This window comes from Mastomys coucha, unplaced genomic scaffold (genome assembly GCF_008632895.1).
Source record: "Mastomys coucha isolate ucsf_1 unplaced genomic scaffold, UCSF_Mcou_1 pScaffold22, whole genome shotgun sequence".
In the NCBI taxonomy this organism is placed as follows: domain Eukaryota; kingdom Metazoa; phylum Chordata; class Mammalia; order Rodentia; family Muridae; genus Mastomys; species Mastomys coucha.
The window spans coordinates 85,200,613-85,218,376 of record NW_022196905.1 but is presented as its reverse complement, the minus strand read 5'-3'; the positions used below and the strand labels follow the sequence as shown (position 1 = coordinate 85,218,376).

At 47.9% G+C, this 17,764-nt stretch overlaps 1 protein-coding gene across 5 annotated transcripts in view; it reads right to left on the bottom strand.

Annotated features, from left to right (window-relative positions):
- Shroom3 (shroom family member 3) overlaps positions 1 to 17,764 on the bottom strand; it is a 312,505-nt gene that overhangs the window by 22,118 nt on the left and 272,623 nt on the right. For all 5 annotated transcript variants that reach the window (XM_031391054.1, XM_031391058.1, XM_031391059.1 and 2 more), the window contains 2 exons: positions 9,365 to 9,496; positions 1,619 to 4,838 (listed from right to left, as the gene is read on the bottom strand). In XM_031391054.1, the coding sequence (XP_031246914.1) occupies positions 1,619 to 4,838; positions 9,365 to 9,496 (3,352 nt within the window). The remainder of the gene's footprint in view (positions 1 to 1,618; positions 4,839 to 9,364; positions 9,497 to 17,764) is intronic.

Genomic DNA, 17,764 nt, shown 5'->3' with positions numbered 1-17,764 from the left:
TTCTAATAATAATAATTAACTTTGAGTTTATAACACAAATATTTATACAATAGGAATAATTTTGTGGTGTCCCCACTCCCCACTCCTCCCTGTTGGTGTTCTATTGCCAAGCTATTATACGCTGAGGTCCCTGAGGCTCCAAGCTTTGTTTTAACCACAAATAAGGTAAAAGATGAAGAGCATGCATGAAGTGAGCCCACAGGCATCTCTCTAGTCAGGCAGGGACTAGCTGCTGGGCACAGGCAGCAGCTCAAGAATGTCTCCAAGTATTGGTGGCACAGGAGGCAGCTCAAGAATGTCTCCAAGTGTTGTTGTCAAGCTGAGCATTTCCAGACTTTTCCCTTCTTGGCCTCAGAACCCCAGATTAAATATCAATTGAGTGTGGTGTCCCCTTAATAAAAGAGTATCTAAATACTGCTCTGTGTTCAGTTACTTTTCTAAAAACCGTTTCTCAAATAATACAATGAACTTAACTGGGATTTGAAAAAAACCTCACTGCTTTTCCAAAACAAAAAGTCTACTTGAAGTCTACTTCCCAAGTGCCCAGTTTATAAAATATTTAGGAGAAAGCAAAGCATTTAGTCATCCAACCGATTTCCCGAGAGAGAATAATGACATTTAACAGGAGATTTTGGTTTTTGCCTATGCTTTTCTATCTTTTTTTTTCCTTTCTCTTTTGAGACAGGGTCTCTCTACATAGCCCTGGCTATGCTGGAACTCACTATGAGGACCATGCTGGCCTTGAACTCACAGAGATGCACGTGCTTCCTAAGTGTTAGGATTAAACGCCTGTAAACCTCTTCCCTTTTTATATTACCTTTACAATATTGGGAGAGGAGAAGAAATGCCTTGGAGTTCTATGTAGTAAACTACTGTTGTACAAAGTAGTTGAAAAATCTTGTACCTACAGATTTTAAGTGATCTATAGGGAAGAGAACAGTACTGCGGCTTTGAATCACCTCTGGTGGGAGTTACGCTGTGGAGAGAATGCGCCTAGACGGTTCTGAGAAGAAACTGCCTGGGAGAAGGCAGCATATTCTCTCAGAAGGATGTGTGTGACTGGGTATGTGTATACACATGCTTCAACACACAGGGAGATGGGATATTTACTAAAATTTCATACACACACACACACACACACACCCCTCTACATAAAGTATCAAAAGCCAGACCTGGTGGCAAAGGTTTATTTCAACTAGTTGTAATTCTGAGAACAAAGGGCTGAAAAGTTTAAGGCTAGCCTAGACAGCTTAGTGAGACCCTATCTCAAAAGAAAAAGAAAAAGAGGTGGGGTGGGTATAACTCCCTGGTTACAGTACTTGCTTGTCACGCACAGAACTCCACGTTTAACTGCCAGAACCGCAACCAACCATAAAACAACTATATGCCTAAAAAGCCAAAACAACCAAATAGACATTTATATATCTTTGTATGGAAACGAGGTAAGGCTGAGGGGGAAAATCGCAGAAACGAACAAACAAACAAAAAACAATATTAGTTTTCCAGATTTAAAAGAAAAAAAAGAACTGAACAAAGGAGAGAGGTTGGGGGAGCCCCCACTAAAGCTGTCAGAGTCGGAGGGGGCCAGTCCTAGGCCAGCTGGCTTGGCTGCACCTACCTGACCCTTCTTGTCCGAGGTGGGAGACGACCTGGACCTCACATGCACAGGGACCGTCAGGGTGTCGGAGCGGTCCAGCAGATCCTCGGCTGACTTGGACTTGCCTGCCTTTCCAGCCACCATGCCCCAGGAAGGCGGTTCACCGGGGGCCCTGTCCATCCTCTGGACGCCCCTTGGCGCGCAGTTTGCTCCGCTGAGCAGCTGCCTGGGGGACTGAGCGTCCCAGCGCCTTCGATCCCCGACTAGGCGTCCACCCCCGAAGGAGCCGCTGCGATCTCGGGGTGCCTGCGGGCCATCCGCGGCCGACTGGTGGGGTTGCTCCTTGCAGGGCAGCAGCGCCTCGGGCTCCCGCAGCGAGTTCAGGCTGCAGGCGGAGGCCAGGCCCGGGCCTTCGGGCGCCGCGGGACCAGCCTGGAGGTAGGCGCTCTGTGCGCGCTCGCGCAGCCCGAGCTCCGGCGCGCACGAGGCCCCAGCAGGCCGCTTGCCGGTCTTGCGCTGGATGTAGTCGGCCAGGGCACTCTGTTGGAACTGTTTCAGCTCGGGGCCCGACAGGCTGAGCGTGGAGCAGGCCTTGCCGTCACGCTCGAAGACGCGGCGCCGGTCAGCCACGGTGCCCTCTGAGAAGCGCGGCTGCGCGGGCCTCGGTGGGCCGCGGGGAGCGGGCGTGGGCTCGGCCTCCTCCGAGACCCCCACCTCGTTCATCTTCTCGGGCTCCGAGTAGGAGCGCTTCTTCTGCTCGGCCGTGAGGCGTCGGCGCGGCCCTCTGCGGGCAGTCTGGGGTGCGGCTGGAGTCCCTGCGGCCGGGGTTACGCTGTGTCGCTCCCGAGGGGTGTGCGGGGAGGACAACGACGACGAGGGCGCTGCGGCCTCTGGGCTCCGCATTCCCACGTGGGCAGAGGCGGGCCGCGGACGCCAGGGCCTCGACGTCGCCGGGGTGCCGGGTTCCAGGTCTCGGCGACGAAACGAGGTGGCTCCCAGGACGCGGGACTGGGCATCCTTGATGCTGTTCCTGTAGGCGCGGCTGAAAGGCGCGTCCAGCGGCGGCGACTCGGGGGTGCCGGGCCTGTTCTCCGACCACGAGGCTTCCCTCCCCACCTCGCTGAAGAGCTGAAAGGTACTCTGGCTGCGGAGCAGGCGGGCCTCCGGCCTCGGAGGCTCGCTGCCTCGGGCGGACGGAGGTCCACGGCCATCCACGGTGGCTCTGCTCAGCAGCTGGCCGCACTGCTGCCAAGAAGCTTCTTCCCGCTTAGACTCCCCGTCTGGGAGGCTCTGCTCCCCATCGCGCAGGTGCTCCGTGGGCTCGGAGAAATGGATGCCGCTGGCTTTTGGATCGTCGAGGTCGCTGCCTGAAGTACTGGGAGTCGGGACGGTCCTGCTGGGCCTGCAGCTGAGGCCGTAGGCGGAGCTGCCCACACTCGTGGGTCTGCGGAGGCCATGCTCCCGCTCCTCAATCTTAGAGACCTTCTCCAGCACGGAGCAGTGGGGCTTCTTGTACTGCGGGGCAGAGGTGCTGCAGGCGCTGGGCCTCCTCTGGCTCAGACCGGACGTCTGCTGCAGCGGTGGGGCCGGGGGCTCTTCATACCTGGAGTCTGCGCTGGGGAGAGATTCTGCAGCCTTCACTTTGCCCTCGGGCCTCGGATAGGAAACAGACCTGTCCAGGTAGCCCCTGTTGTCGGGCCCTGCTTTCCTTCCCGGGTCCTCCATCTTGGTGGTGGTGGGGGCACAGGTGGACCTGCCACCGGGGTAAACCTCCGGGGCGTCTCCTGGCTCCACACAGCTTTGTCTTCTTAGACTCTCTGGAATATTTTGGAGAGATGAGAAGGCCGATTTGGTCCTGCCAGAGTCGCCTGACAGGCCCTGGCCTTGGCCTTCCCTCTCCACTTTCTGCCTGAGGTTGGCATTGTGATCTTCCTGAAAGTCACCCTCCCAGGGCTGAGAGAGCCTGGACGGCCTCCTGTCATCACCCAGGTGCAGAGCCTGGGCCTGAGGGGACGAGAGACTGTGCTGACTAGAACACGGTCTGCTGCTGCCACCGGGAATGTTCTTTCTCTCGCTGGGGTATGGGCTATTGCTGTGGGGAGGTGTGACGTGTCTCTTTTGGGAGGAGTCTTCATTTTCAAGCACTGAAGAAAAATGGACTTTGTAGATGTATTTAGACGTGGGTTCTAGCTTTTTCTCCACTGGAGTCACCGAGTTGTGTTCTGGGGGCTGACAGAAGGCAAACCCAGGCCTGCTAGCTTCATTTTGATTCCCGTTCTCATCTAAGGTAGCCATCTTGTTACAAGTTCCCTGAGCAGCTGTGTACCCACTCTCTTTGACTAGTGCAGGGTAGACAGTACCATTACTACTCACAGAGGGCTGGGGAACCTGGGCAAAGTGAGGCTCTGGACAAGGTACCGGATAGATGCCAGTGGGCAGCAGAGGTTGGCCAGGCTTCGTCTTCTGGGTGTAATTATGCTTAGGTTTCACTGGGGGGCTAGTCTCTGGACTCCTCTCTGGGACTGTATGCAGCTGTTCCTCTACGAATGGGGTTTTCTGGGAGCCTGAAGAGTTTGTCTGAGGCCGGCAGAACCTTTTCTGATCAAGGCTAGACCAAGAGCTGGGCCGCTCACGATGCCGGAAGGCTGCATAGCTATCACTGCGGGTGGGGGGCATGGGGGCGCCTGCCTTATGGGCCGGGTTGTCAGTAGCAGTCTCTAGGGAACCAGAACACTGCTGGCTCCAAGACAGGGAAGGCGTCCCCTTGCCCCGAGGAATGCTATGCCATTTAGCACAGCCCTGACTATCGGCTGAGTTGTGGGCGTCCCTACCTTGAAGAAGCAAGGCTGAGGGGTTCACCTCATACTCTGAAGATACACCCCTCCGGGTGTCGTAGACTGTCTTGATGTAGCGAATGTCTGCCTGCCTCATCCCTTCTAGGAGGCCGCCCCGGGCAGAGAGCATGTCCATGGAACCTGAACGTTCTCGGGCAGAGCCACCAGGGGGTGGGTACTCGAAGATGCTAGAACTGGTGGAGAAGGAGCTATACGCCGAGTCTCTTTTGTTATGAAGGTGGCCTAGCTGGTCGATGCTGCTCGTGGACTTGGCAGGAGAAAGAAGATGGCAAGGTGGATATCCGCCACTGGGCTCCAGGCTTTCCATGCTCCCCTGAGAGCTGCACCGGTCAGGGCTCCGCCTCAGATAAGCATGGTCGTAGTTGGAGAGGTCACTCGTCGAAGAGCTGGGAGAACAGGAGACAAAGCAGTCAGTCCGCTGAGGGGTTATTTAGTGGGCTCACAGACACAGGACTCCGCTTATGCAAGAGGTTCCGTTTTTGGAAGGGTGGGTAAAAAGGGCCTTCTTCTGGGCTTGTTCCACTTCCCCGTGTCACCACTAGGACTAATTGCCCAATGCTGTAGCCTTATGTGCCTCTAATTAATCACCCAGGCTAACCAGAAGAAGAGGGTGGTGGCCTTGGGCACAGGCAGAATGGCGATGTGCCGTAACTGACATGTTGCACATGCCAAGAAATGAAAGCGGTGAGGAGGGGAATTGAAGAAGGGAAGGGAGAGCGACAGAGGAGTTTTCTGTCTGTTGTAGATACTCGTGGGGGAAAGCGAGTAAAGCTCAGTAAGCAAACTGGCACGTGAAAGGCTGGGGGACTTGGGGAGCACATGCGTAGGATTTTAGTTAATATCTTTCCTTTTTAAGGAGTCAAAAGCTAGACTTTGGCAACCGTCCTGGAGTCTCGAGGATAGTAGGGACAATTTGTTTGTGGGGAGAAGCTAAACACACAGCTGAATGGAGAAATCCACAGGGAGAAGAAGTTAGAGCCAGAGGAGGCTGGTGAGAGAGAGTGGGCTAGGGAGAGAGAAGCCAGAAAAGAAGTCTTGGCCACAGGAAGTCCTTAAGGCTGAATTCCATCACCAAAGCCATCCTTCAGGAGAGTGAGACCTTGGCATTTGTAAGCTCCTCTGGGTTGGGGAGAGGGAAAGAGTCTCAATATTGGCCTTCATACCCCAGAAATGGGCCTTAAAAAACAAACAAACAAACAAACAAACCCATTTTTGTTAATAATAGAAGAGTCTAACTTGCATGTGTGGGGACTGAGGAGTTTGGAACATCTTTGTAGCTTCAGTTTTGATATGAGCTTAAAACTGCTCTAATACTTTACTATAAGGGGCTGGAGAGATGGCTCAGTAGTTAACTGTGCCAGCTGTTCTCCCCAGGGACTGAGGTTCAATTCTCAGCACTCACATGTTACTCACAATTGTCTGTATCTCAAATCCCAAAGAGATCTGGCTCTCTTCTAGCCTTGGCAGCCACTGTGCATATATGAGGTACAAAGACATACAAGCAGACAAAACAACTATACATATCAAATAAAACTATAAAACATTTGGGCTAGTAGTATAGCTCAGTGGTAGAGCCCTTGCCATATGCAAGGCACCAAAAAGAAAAAAAGAATATATCAATGGAGAAGCCGTACTGAAATAAATAAAAATCAATCAACAATCTACTCATGTTAAACATTGCGACTCACTGTTCTCCAAAGAAAGGCAAATCTGGAGTTCTTACCTAGGTCTTTCATTTTTAGGGGAGTAGACATTCAAGTGCATTTAAAATCATGCAACATATTTCTAGATATCATATAAGTAAATGTAATGTCATAGTGGCCAAGTATATAATGTTTTATGCTAGAATGTCTCCATTAGAATATATGAAGAGCCTCAAAGAACAATGTTCTGAGCTTAAACTGGTGATGAAGCAACGTAACATCCGTTTGTTAGCAAGGAGGCCCCATGCTCAGCATTTTAGCTCAACAGAATCTAATTTTTCTCCTCAGAGACAGCCAGCTTACTGAATAAAGCATCCTGCTCTGTGAAGAACAGGAAAATCTTAAGAGAGGAGAAGACAAACGGTTCGTGAGCCTGCCAGCTCAGGGAAAATTGACTTGCCCTCAATGGCATGGTGGATGCTATGGCTAGATTATACTGAGCCCTGCCTGTCTCTCACTTTCCCAATTTAAGGAGCTCATTAAAGTCAATACCATCTGGCCATCTGTAGTTCCTTAAACTACCTGCAGCAGAAGGTGCAGAGGGGAACTGGAGGCAGCTGCCCACCTGAGAGCTGTTTGGCTCACCAGTGCTATGCGTGGAATACACACTAACTTAGCCCTTCTCTTGACTGCTGAGCAGCCTTGCAGTCATTCACTGAAAGGGTAATTCAGACCTACCTATCTCAGGAACATACACACAAAACAACAGCCAACTGAAATATGACGGAGCACGGAGAACATCCCCGCTGCTCCTTCTCAATGTGTGGATGGTGTCTCAAAGTGGGAAGTCACAGCTAACTCTCACCAGACTGGAGCAAATGGCTGACTAGGGGCCTCCTTCCTGTAGCAGACCTCAGGCTGCCTGAGGAATATGGGGCCCAAAGTTGGCTTCTGGGAATAAGTCTTTCCACTGTTATCTCTATTAGGAGATGGAAATACTCATCTCTCTTAGGTTAGATGCTTCTGATTCTAAGACACATTACTGGAGGTGGGATGAGTAACAACGAGGAACAAAGTCTTCAAGCCCGTCGCAGTTTCTGAGCTAACACAGGCAGCCTTACTGTCAATGAGTGACTCTTTAGAGAGTCAAAGTCCTCACCATGGTCTGGCTACTTCTCCAACCTCACAGTCTGCTGCTGTGCTTGCTCACTGCATTCCAACCCAAGATCCTCCAGGCAATGACTCAAACACATGAGATGCTTCTATCCATCTCAGCCAGTGCCTCAGTCTTTGCTGCTCTTCCACATGGCGTACCTTTGCCTGGCTCACTCCTTCCCTTACTTAAGTCTCCACTTCAGAAGACTTCCAAAACTAAACAGCACCTTGGCTCTCCTTACATCCCATAATACTGCTTTTATTTTCCTCACAGAACTTACTCCCACTTGTACAGCTTCATCGATAAGAAAGCACCTTCAGTTCTATCTACAATGTTTAAAGAATGAAAGCACACATAACAAAATATTTGCTGATTCTGGGGCAGATACAAGTGTTCTATGATACTCTACTTTGTGTACTTAAAAATAATTTTTAGGGCTGGAAAGATGGCTCAGTATTTCTTAACTCATTGCTCCTGCAGAGGACTTAGGTTCAGTTCCTAACACCCCCCAGGTGGCTCATAACCACTGGAAGTCCAGTTCCAGAGGATCTGGCAACCCCTGGACCTGGAGTACCAGGTATGCATGTGGTACACATATATGCATACAGGCAAAACACTCATATACTCACAAAATAAAATATTTCTCAAAAAATTTAAAAGTAATTTTTAAATGTTTAAACGTTGTGAAAAGTGTGCACACACACAAAGTATATAAAAACGTCCTGATGTACACTCGCAGAACCTTAAGTCCTAAGATGGTCAGATCTGTTTTCGAAAAACTAGTCTAAAATTAAACAAGGTTGTTTACCACCAGGCTTCGCAGTCTTCCATAAACTATTATTCATCTGTTGTCTCTAAGGGGGGAAACACTAAGCAGCTTTCTAAACTTATATGACTCTAGAAACTTCTGCCAAAGAATACATAACAGACTTTCACTTTATGGATGGCTCTTTGAGAAACAGTATTATAATTTTCTATTTTCTTCAGGGAGTGTGCCCATCACAGAGACTGTCTGAGACACAGGGGTCTCAGGTATGTCAGGTGAGTCAGTACATTAGTGTTGATAGTGTTACTTCAGCCTCTTTTTGGAGACACTATGTAACTTCTTAGTATCTTCTAATACTTTAGAACCACTGAGTGGTACCTTTGTAAGATAGTGGAGAGATAGTACCAGGGGCCTGTTAGGAAGTAGCCTGACTCAAGTGATAATACTGTGTGGAGCCTGAGTCCTTACAGTCAAATGGACGACGCTACCTTGCACACACTGCGGGTGTGGGGAATCCTGACTCAGCTTTTTCTTCAGTATGTCTGAGGATCTAAGTTTGGATCCCCTTTCCCCAGTTCCTCAGATTCGTGAGGCCTGATTTCTAGAATAGATCCCTTCATTTGCCACACACAGGGTGGCTCTGTTCATTCTTGAACAACCTTAACTAGCACCAGGGTGACTAGGAAGCGGAAGTGTAACCTAACAGCTATGTGCACATATCATGGCACCAGGCTCACATCTGTCCTGACTCACATACTGATCAGCTGTTCATACTTAGACTGATTTTTGCACCTTTCAACTTCCTGTTCTGCAAAATGGGGTAAACTTGTGTGTTCTTTAAAGTATGTTGCACACAGCAGAGGGAAACAAAGGGACCCCATGAGATCAGTGAAAGCTTGTGTCACTGAGAAATCCTCCATCCTAGTTGTCTCTGCTGCAGAGCCATGCTAGACAAATCACTTTGATGGAAGGAGAAAAAAAAATCGAGTGGAACATTTAAATATAGACATATCATCAATTCAGCTGTAAATATGTATAATTTTTTGACTAGTGCAGACAGGACATTGAAGCACCCAGAAAGGCAGTCTTCAGTTTTTCAAATATGGGATTATAATAGGTATTGAGAAACAGCCAACTGTGAATGGGTTCCATAAATCTCTCAAACGACCAGCCATGCATGGTCAAACTATTTTCAGCCTCCCCTCAAACCAATCTAGTTCGGGATGTGATATAAGGATGAATCATCCACATGGTTAGCATTTGAAGAGGATGAAGAAAAAGACATTTTGGGGGTGAACATGACCTTTGAAGGAGAGAAACCCTTGGATGCCAGCCGTGGCCACTCACCTGGAATGGTAGCTCTGGTGCCAAGGAGGGCCCATTGTGCCCTGAGATATCTGCATCATGCTGACATCAGGCTGGGTCTCCCCAAATTTGGTGGTATGCCACGAGTGAGGGCGAGCAGCAGGTTCACTGCACCTGTGGAGACACAGCATCAGCACCAGCACCTTCTCAGCTGCGTCCTCTCGTGGAGTAGGGTGGCCTGGGTCCCAGGAGATCATACATGAAAGCAGTGCTTACTTCTCCAAGCACGGTGCCCCTTCCGTTTTACTTCCTACTTCGACATTATACGGGAATGCTGCAAAGTCAGTCCAGCTTCATTTAGGCTTCCTGCATGTTGGCATTTTATGCCTTCTGAATATAAGGACACGGATGCCAGGGTCTTCCTGAACCTCTAGCTTTGTAGAAAAACAGGAATGTGAAAATTCCTTCCTATTTCCCAAGGCACTTTGCATAGATGCATGGTAAGAAGTGTCCCCAGTTTTTTCAAGTCCTCTTTCAGGGCCTGGGTGGACAGAGCTGCTGTTTCGCTGTCTCAGAAGAATGGTATGGAAGTCAGAGGCTGGCCTGCATTGACAGCGAATGCTCTACACCACAGTCTAGAGAACAAAGTGTTCCCTGAAAGACTTTCTCATTTTGCAAGTTGGTGACTTCAACCTTTAAGCATTCTGCCCTTAAAACACAAAGATCAGATGGAGCCAAGGAGAAAACGTGGGTGTCCTTTAGACTGAACAGGAATGAGCTCTACAAGGAGTCAGTGACTACAGAAAGCCAGAGGCACGAGTCAGCTGCTGTGCAGTATTTTAGGCGTCAGAATGAGATGACCAACCAGGCATCTCATCTGACAACTATGAGATTTCAGGGAAATATTTCTATAGTTTAGAAACACTTTGGGATTCAGGAACTCCCTTGATAAGATAAAGATGATAGATGTAACATATCCCAAGCCCTCACACTTGCTGTTAGTGAGTTGATGGAATACAGCTAGGGGGACAAGCCTGTTAGACAGACCTACCTAAAAGGAAGGGCAAAAAGGGGAGAAAGAAGTTGAGGGTGGATGATGGAGGAAATGGGAATGGATAGGAGGAAGTACTGATGGTCACCACTCTTCCAGCTCTAACAAGTATTTCTAAAGTATTGGAGTAATTATGAAGACAGGGCAGGGCCAGCCAGATCGCTCGGCTGGCAAATACACTTGCAATCTGAGTTTGACCCCTGAAAACCCACATGAGGGTAGAAAGAGAGAACCAACCTTTGACTGAGCCATATGTGCCCCCTCCTATGGGGTGTGCACACATTCACACAAACACGGATAACTTTTTTTTTTTTTAATGTATAAAGTAATTACACAGAGATTGGTCTCAGAATTAACTGTGGTCCAGGCACACAGGGTCAGGCCATGGTGGTGAGACAGGGAGCTGCTATAGCACTGACTGTGGCCTGAAACCAGAAGGCCAACAGAGGCCAAACAGTAGAACTGCTGGCCTGGAATCTACAGAGTAACTAAAGGAACTTTGTGATGAACTAGGAATCGTAGATGACTTTGCAAAAAGCTAAGCCACCCTCAAGCAACTGGCTTGAGGCCGCAGCCTGGCTTCTGGGGAACCTTATGTCCAAGGACTAGAAACAGGGGTGTCAAGTACTAAGGTGCTTCTCCAACACCATCCCCTCCCCCCAGGCAAGAGCTGACTTGATGTTGGAGAAGTACGGGTCTAAAGGCTCAAGGGAGACAGACCTAAGGAGGATCAGAGAGGTACAAGGTGAACTGGGACATACTTGTTCTGTTCTTGGCCTCTTGTTTATTTATCCTTCACCTTGTTGGCCCAGATAAAGGAAACTTAGTTTCTAATCTAGTTCTTAAACCTGATACAACTGGTTTTGAGCTTTGGGTTTTAAGTACATTTAAATAAAAATTTTCAACTTGGCTTTCTGTCTGGTTATAATAGGTTATATATACAACACAATACTGATGGGCCAGGGTTTGAGTATCAAAAGTCCTCCTGGGGCTCACATTTTTGAGAGGCTGTGAGACAGGGGTCTAGACAGAGGAAGTGGGTTGGTTGTAAGGGGTGGGCCTTATGGGATTATAACCCAGCCTTACTTCTGGCCTGAGATATATGCTCCTTGTCAAGTGCCAAGCAACAAGTAGCTCCTTTATATCATTACTACCAAGAAGAAGAGCTGGTCTCCATAGCATGCCTTCCTCACCATGATGGGGTATACCCCTCTGGAACTATAAGCCAGACTTAAGTTCTCCCTGAAGTTGCCTTTGTCAGAGTATCAGGAACACGAAGGTAACTAAGACACCACTCTTCCTCATTCCCCCTGGACATGAGGTGACCAGCTGTTACAGACAGGACCAGTGTCACTGCTCTGCCACAGGCCTCAAAAGCGGGAAAGCCCTGGGCTGGAATTTTCTCTACTGTGATCTGAAATAAAACTACTTGTTTACTTATTATGGTGCCTTGCTATGTGGCCCAGACCAGCCTGAGGTACCAAGCCTCCTGCCCTAGATGCAGGAGCACTGGGATTACAGGAAGATAATCAGCGTGTCAGTCAGAAGCGCATTCTTTTATAGACTCGCGTTCTCCAGCACCCGTCAGAGTGATAGAAGACTGCACAGTATAACTCTGAAGAGTTCACCAAGATCAAAGGCTATGAGACATGGAAGTGAAGGATATTCAGGCAGAAGGAATGGCATAGCCAACATGCGAGAGCACAAAACGTAGCGGGAATAGGAGTAGAGACACAGAAAACTGAAAAAGACGGCCTTGGCTTGAGTGCCTCGGGCAGGGAGAGACAGGCTCCAACCTGAGTTTTAGGACGGTACTGCCAAGAGCAGAGTGAAAAAACTGGATATTTTCCAGCCAGGATATGAGATGTTGAGGGCCTGGGACTGACACAGTACTAACTGTATGGCTTGAGGAAATCAAAGATCTTTAAAGTTATGGAGGCAGAAGAATCCTCAATCTCAGTGACCATTCAGATAGGTGGAGTGTGTTTGTGTTTGTGTGTTGTTTAGTAAAGAAGGAACAAAAAATGCCATGTCCTTGAGGTAAGAATAAGTTTGCAGTGTTCAAAACAAGAGTGTGGCCACAGCCACAGAGAGAAGAGCTGATGGAGTGGGTTTCAGACCACATGTGAAGCTTTGACAGCATTCTGGGCACAAGCATCAGATGTTTACTTGAATGGGGTCTAAAAGCCAAGACTCAGGGGTAGAGTGGAACTCGGGATGACCCTGGAGGGCTGTTCGCTTGCGGGAAAAACCAAGAAGGTGATTATGGTGGTTTGAGTACTCTTGGCCCTCAAGGAAGGGGCACTATTAGGAGGTGTGGCCTGGTTGGAGGAAGTCTGTCACTGTGTAGGCGGGCTTTGAGGACTCGCAGAGCTCAAGCTCCGCCCAGTGCGTTAGAGACCCTCCTCCTGGCTGCCTGCAGAAGACAAAGTCTCCTGCTGCTCGCTGCCTGTGGATCAGGATGTAGAAATCTCAGCTCCTCCAGCACCATGGAGACTGCCATGCTCCCGGCAAACAAAGACAACGGACTAAACCTCTGAAACTGTAAGCCAGCCCCAATTAAATGCTTTCTTCTATAAGAGTGTCCTTGGTCATAGTATCTCTTCACAGCAATGAAACACTAAGACAGTGACAACTTTAGCTGAGAAAATAAGCACTGGAGGGGTTCTGTTGCTGATGCTCTCTGTCGAGCTGTTAGGACTGGGCCTCATGGCCTTCCAAGTACACTAGTTTTCCAAACCATGCCAGCTGCCAACCAGACTCACAACTCACATGTATAAGACACAAAACGATTTTAAACATGAGAAAACAGCAGGATAGAATGGCACACACCTTGGGGCTGAGGCAGGGGAAGGCATTTGAACCAGAGTTTGGGGCAAGCTAGGCAACATAGCCAGACCCATTTTAAGACAACACAAAATAGACAAGGAAGACTGCCAACACTACACAATCAAAGTGACCATATTTCTTAATCCTCTGACTGAGAGGTCTACCTGCCTGTCTACCATTTACTATATGCATGATCACAGAAGACGAAGCCCACCATGACACCCACAAGCTCCCCACAGAGAAGGAAATGTATCACAGTGTCTGTCAGAATAAACGGTGCAGAATTTGGGTTGAGGGTCTTCAGGGTCCCCTTGCCAACAACGGCTGCTCAACTGGGGATGACATTCGGACCCTCGGGTTCTATTGGTGTGTCACTGATAAGCTTCCTCATCTATTTTGTGTTGCCTTAAAATGGGTCTGGCTATATTACCAGAGTTTTCTGGTTCAAATGACTTTCCCTGCCTCCGCCCCACAGTGTGTGCCACTGCATCTGGTTTTTCTTTCATCTGTCTTAAAAATCGACAGGCACACAGAAATGTATTCACATTAATATAAAGACCACTTACTCAGGTATGGACTCATGACCGAACTTAACAAACCGTTAGCCCTTCCCCATATTCATTTTAAGTAATCTTTTGAATAGACAATAAATTCACAAGAAAAGAAAAACAAAAACCAATTTCTCCCCCACCCCATTGCTAATTTCTTGTATATACTTTCCCAGGATCCCGTTATGTAAACACAAACCTATATAAAGGTGTGAGGGTGGGGCCCACTGGTAGAGAGCTTGTCCAGTATGCACAAATCCCTGGATTCTACCCCAAATACCAAACAGCAAAGATTGGTGAGAAGAAAGGTATTTATCTGTGGTAATACGACCCCAGAGGAACATACAGTCCTTTCTAGAGGAGACTGTATGTTTTTTTTTTTTTTTGTGGTTTTTCGAGACAGGGATTCTTTGGTATGTTCTTTTTAAATGTCACATGTTCACAAAGTATACTGGGGACTTTTGCTTTGCTGACTGAATGATGAGAGTGGACGGACAGATGACTGACAGCACAAATTAGGAAAAAAGGTAATCCCCTTTCCTTGTACAGTGTTTCACCACACTGACCCACAATTGTCTACACATCTCTTCCCTACCATGTAGCTTATTTCTCCTCACCCTCTATTCTGAGACAAGTTTATAGACTAACACATAAAAATAGTATAATTAAACAGAGAGATTTGCACAGGTTTTTTTTTTTTAACTTAGTCAATAGTAAGTGGTACGAAAATGTTCTTTTTCTCAATATTTCAATCCTGCTCTTCCCCCTCCATACACACACACACACACATACACACACACATACACACACATACGCACCCACACGCCTACCTCTAGTATGTATGCCGCCCAAATCTCTCTATCGGCACAAGTGGAATAACCCAGAGACTGTCAGTCTGGAAGCTTGGGAGAGCCCCAAGAGCAACCAAAATATTTCAAATTCAAGCTAATTAATGTTATACAACACTTTATAAATATTCAATTGTATTTGTGTGTGTGTGTGAGAGAGAGAGAGAGGGAGAGAGAGAGAAAGAGAGAGAGAGACAGAGACAGAGAGAGAGGGAGAGAGAGGGAGGGAAGGAGAGAGAGAGAGACAGAGACAGAAAGGGAGAGAGAGAGAGGGAGGGAAGGAGAGAGAGAGACAGAGACAGAGAGAGAAGAGGGAGGGAAGGAGAGAGAGAGGCTGAGAGAGAGGGAAGGGAGGAGAGAGAGAGAGAGAGAGAGAGAGAGAGAGAGAGCGCACATTGCTCCATTAATAAAACTGCTCTTAAACTCGTAACCCTGAAGAAGCTGCAGTCTTTTCAGAGGAAATCTGGTACACAGTGAGCAGTGCTGAGGCTTCCTTCATTATTTTCTCTCCCCATCAAAAGCAGAGAACACACATAAGAAACTGAAGAGAGAGAAAAAAGGTAAGTACCACTCTAAAAAGTTCAGGGAAATCTATTCTTTAAAAATCATACTAAAAACAAACAAACAAACAAACAAAACCTAGTCATTAAAATACAATTTTAACATAACTGGAACCCCAATAAAAAGAGCAGTCTAGGTCTGAGGGCAGAGCAGCTGAAAAATAGGAAACTTCTAGAACACCATTTCCATACTAAATTTTATAGCAGGGAGGAGTTTCCCCACCACAGCCAGCTACCATGGGACCTGCCATCAGGAGTATAATAAGAGTGATCTCTCTGTCACTTTCTGAGGACAGGATGCCAGATGAGACCTGAAAAACCAGCCCTGTGGTCTCTGGCATCGAGGGCACTTCTGAATGTGCGCACTTCAGAGTTTCTCTTACCATTTATGTGGCACAGCAACAAATAACAATCATGACGAAAATCAATATGCACCCCAGCCAGAGAGCCCTAGGTCATTACCCAGACATCTCCAGTCACCTGTTCTTTACCACAGCATGCTGCTTGAACCAAAGCACCCCAGAGGCAGGCACTGCCCTAAGTATAACTGACAGAACTTTAAAATCACAGTTGTAGAAGGGTAGAAGCAGGATTGAAAAGTCTGTGAGGAGAAGGAGGGGAAGGCGGTGGCCTTGTTCTTAATGGCGCCGGAGTGTAAGCATGCACAGAGGTCCGCTAAAGCCAATGCGTCCTTCCATGGGCAAAGATGACTTTAAAGCTTAGTGAGCGGGCTGGATCTTTCCCTGAAAATTGAGAAGATACTCAGAGGTTCCCTCCCTTCCTCTCTCCTTACCTTGTATGTAAAAGGGGGGACGTCCACACAGGCTGGACCCAGCTGAAAAAAGTACCTCCTCCAAACTGTGGACATTTTAACAATTAAGAACAAGGAGAAGAAGATGGGGTTGGGGGGGAGCTGGGCACCAAAACCAAAAGCAGACCAGAGCATCCAAGCTCTGAGAGGTCCACGAAAGGTGTAGAGTCCGTATCCTAGGAAGCTTAGGAGTACAAGGAGACAAGGGAGCCGCCTCCAGGAATCTCTGAAGTTATGACTGGGAGAACACACATCAGGGCACAAACCACAAGTCCAGGAGCTCAATGAGCACAAGCAGGACCAGATCAAATAGCCACAAAGGAGGCAGGTGTCTCCACACTATGGAAAAGCGACTGAAGAAAGAGAAAGGCCAACCTAGGCGATCCCAAGTCCATGCTCATGTAGGTAAGCCTAATTAAATGTGGTGGGCCACAAATAAATACCAAAAAAAAAAAAAGGTTGAAAGCAGGAGGGGGATTTAAATGTACTTTGAAATGTACACAAATGAAAAAAGAAACTGAAAAAGAGTAATTTTTTTTTTTTAAATTAGCACACCTGAGAGGGGCCTAGAGGAGAGAGTTCGCTCAGAGGAGAGCGAAGGTAAGGCTGACACACACCATCCCCTCAGAAGCCATGTAGGCCAGAAGGGAGCAGAGTGAGGTTATAGATTGTCAAAAGAGGAGGCAGCTGGAGGGGGGACTATCGGCAAAGCATGATGATAGGTATGTATGTCATGCCGTATTATGCAGGAGGTGGTGGCGGCACGCCTTTAATGCCAGCACTCAGGAGGTAGAGACAGGCTGATCTCTGTGAGTGTGACGCCAGCCTGGTCTATACATTGAGCTCCTGGACAGCTAGGGCTACACAGAGAAACCCTGTCGAAAGAAAGAAGAGAAAAGAGAAGAGAGAAAAGAGAAGAGAAGAGAAAAGAAGAAAAAGATAGACAGTTGATACCCTAATTAATATCATTATCCTGTATGCTCTAAAAAAAAAAGCACAATGCAAAAAACAGAGTTCAGAGAAACACTTAACCATCCTAGAATTCTAACCCATGTGGAGCATCTTCAGCATCCTCACAGGAGTGGAGGAGAAGCCAGGCATGAGGGCACACTATTGTAATTCCAGCACTTGGGAGACCAAGGGGTGGGGGCATTCTGGTTATCCTCTGGTTAAACAAAGAGTCTGAGTTCAAGGCCAGCCTGGGTTACGTGCTACTCCGTGAAGGAGAAAGCAGATATCCTCAGGGAAAAGGATGTAAGGACCACCTGTGCACTACACAGTAAGGTCCTTCTTGTGAGAAGTAAAAAAATAATCACTTTCAGTTAAGCAGAAATCGTCATCAGAAAAGACAAAAGCTATGCAGGCCAGAAACTCATCTACATAAAAAGAACATCCGAGAAGGATTGAGCAGAAGTAAAATGAAATTTAAAAACTTCATTTACTGGCTGAAGAGATGGCTCAGTGTTTAAGAGCACTGACTGTTCTTCTAGAGATCCTGAGTTCAATTCCCAGCAACCACATGGTACCTCACAACCATCTGTAATGGGATCCAATGCCATCTGAAGATAGCATCAGTGTACTCATATAAATAAAATAAATTAAAAAAACAAACTTCCAGAGGTAAGCAGGAACCAACATCTGTCCCAACACTGGGAGTAACTGGGTCCAGCGGGACCAGGCACATAGGAACTCCGCCAGCCCAGTGACTCTGGTTCCTTCTGGTCTGCCTGGGTTAGTGTTCTGAGCAGACCTTGGGCACAAGCTCTACAGCCAGTCCCACAACTCACAGAGAAAG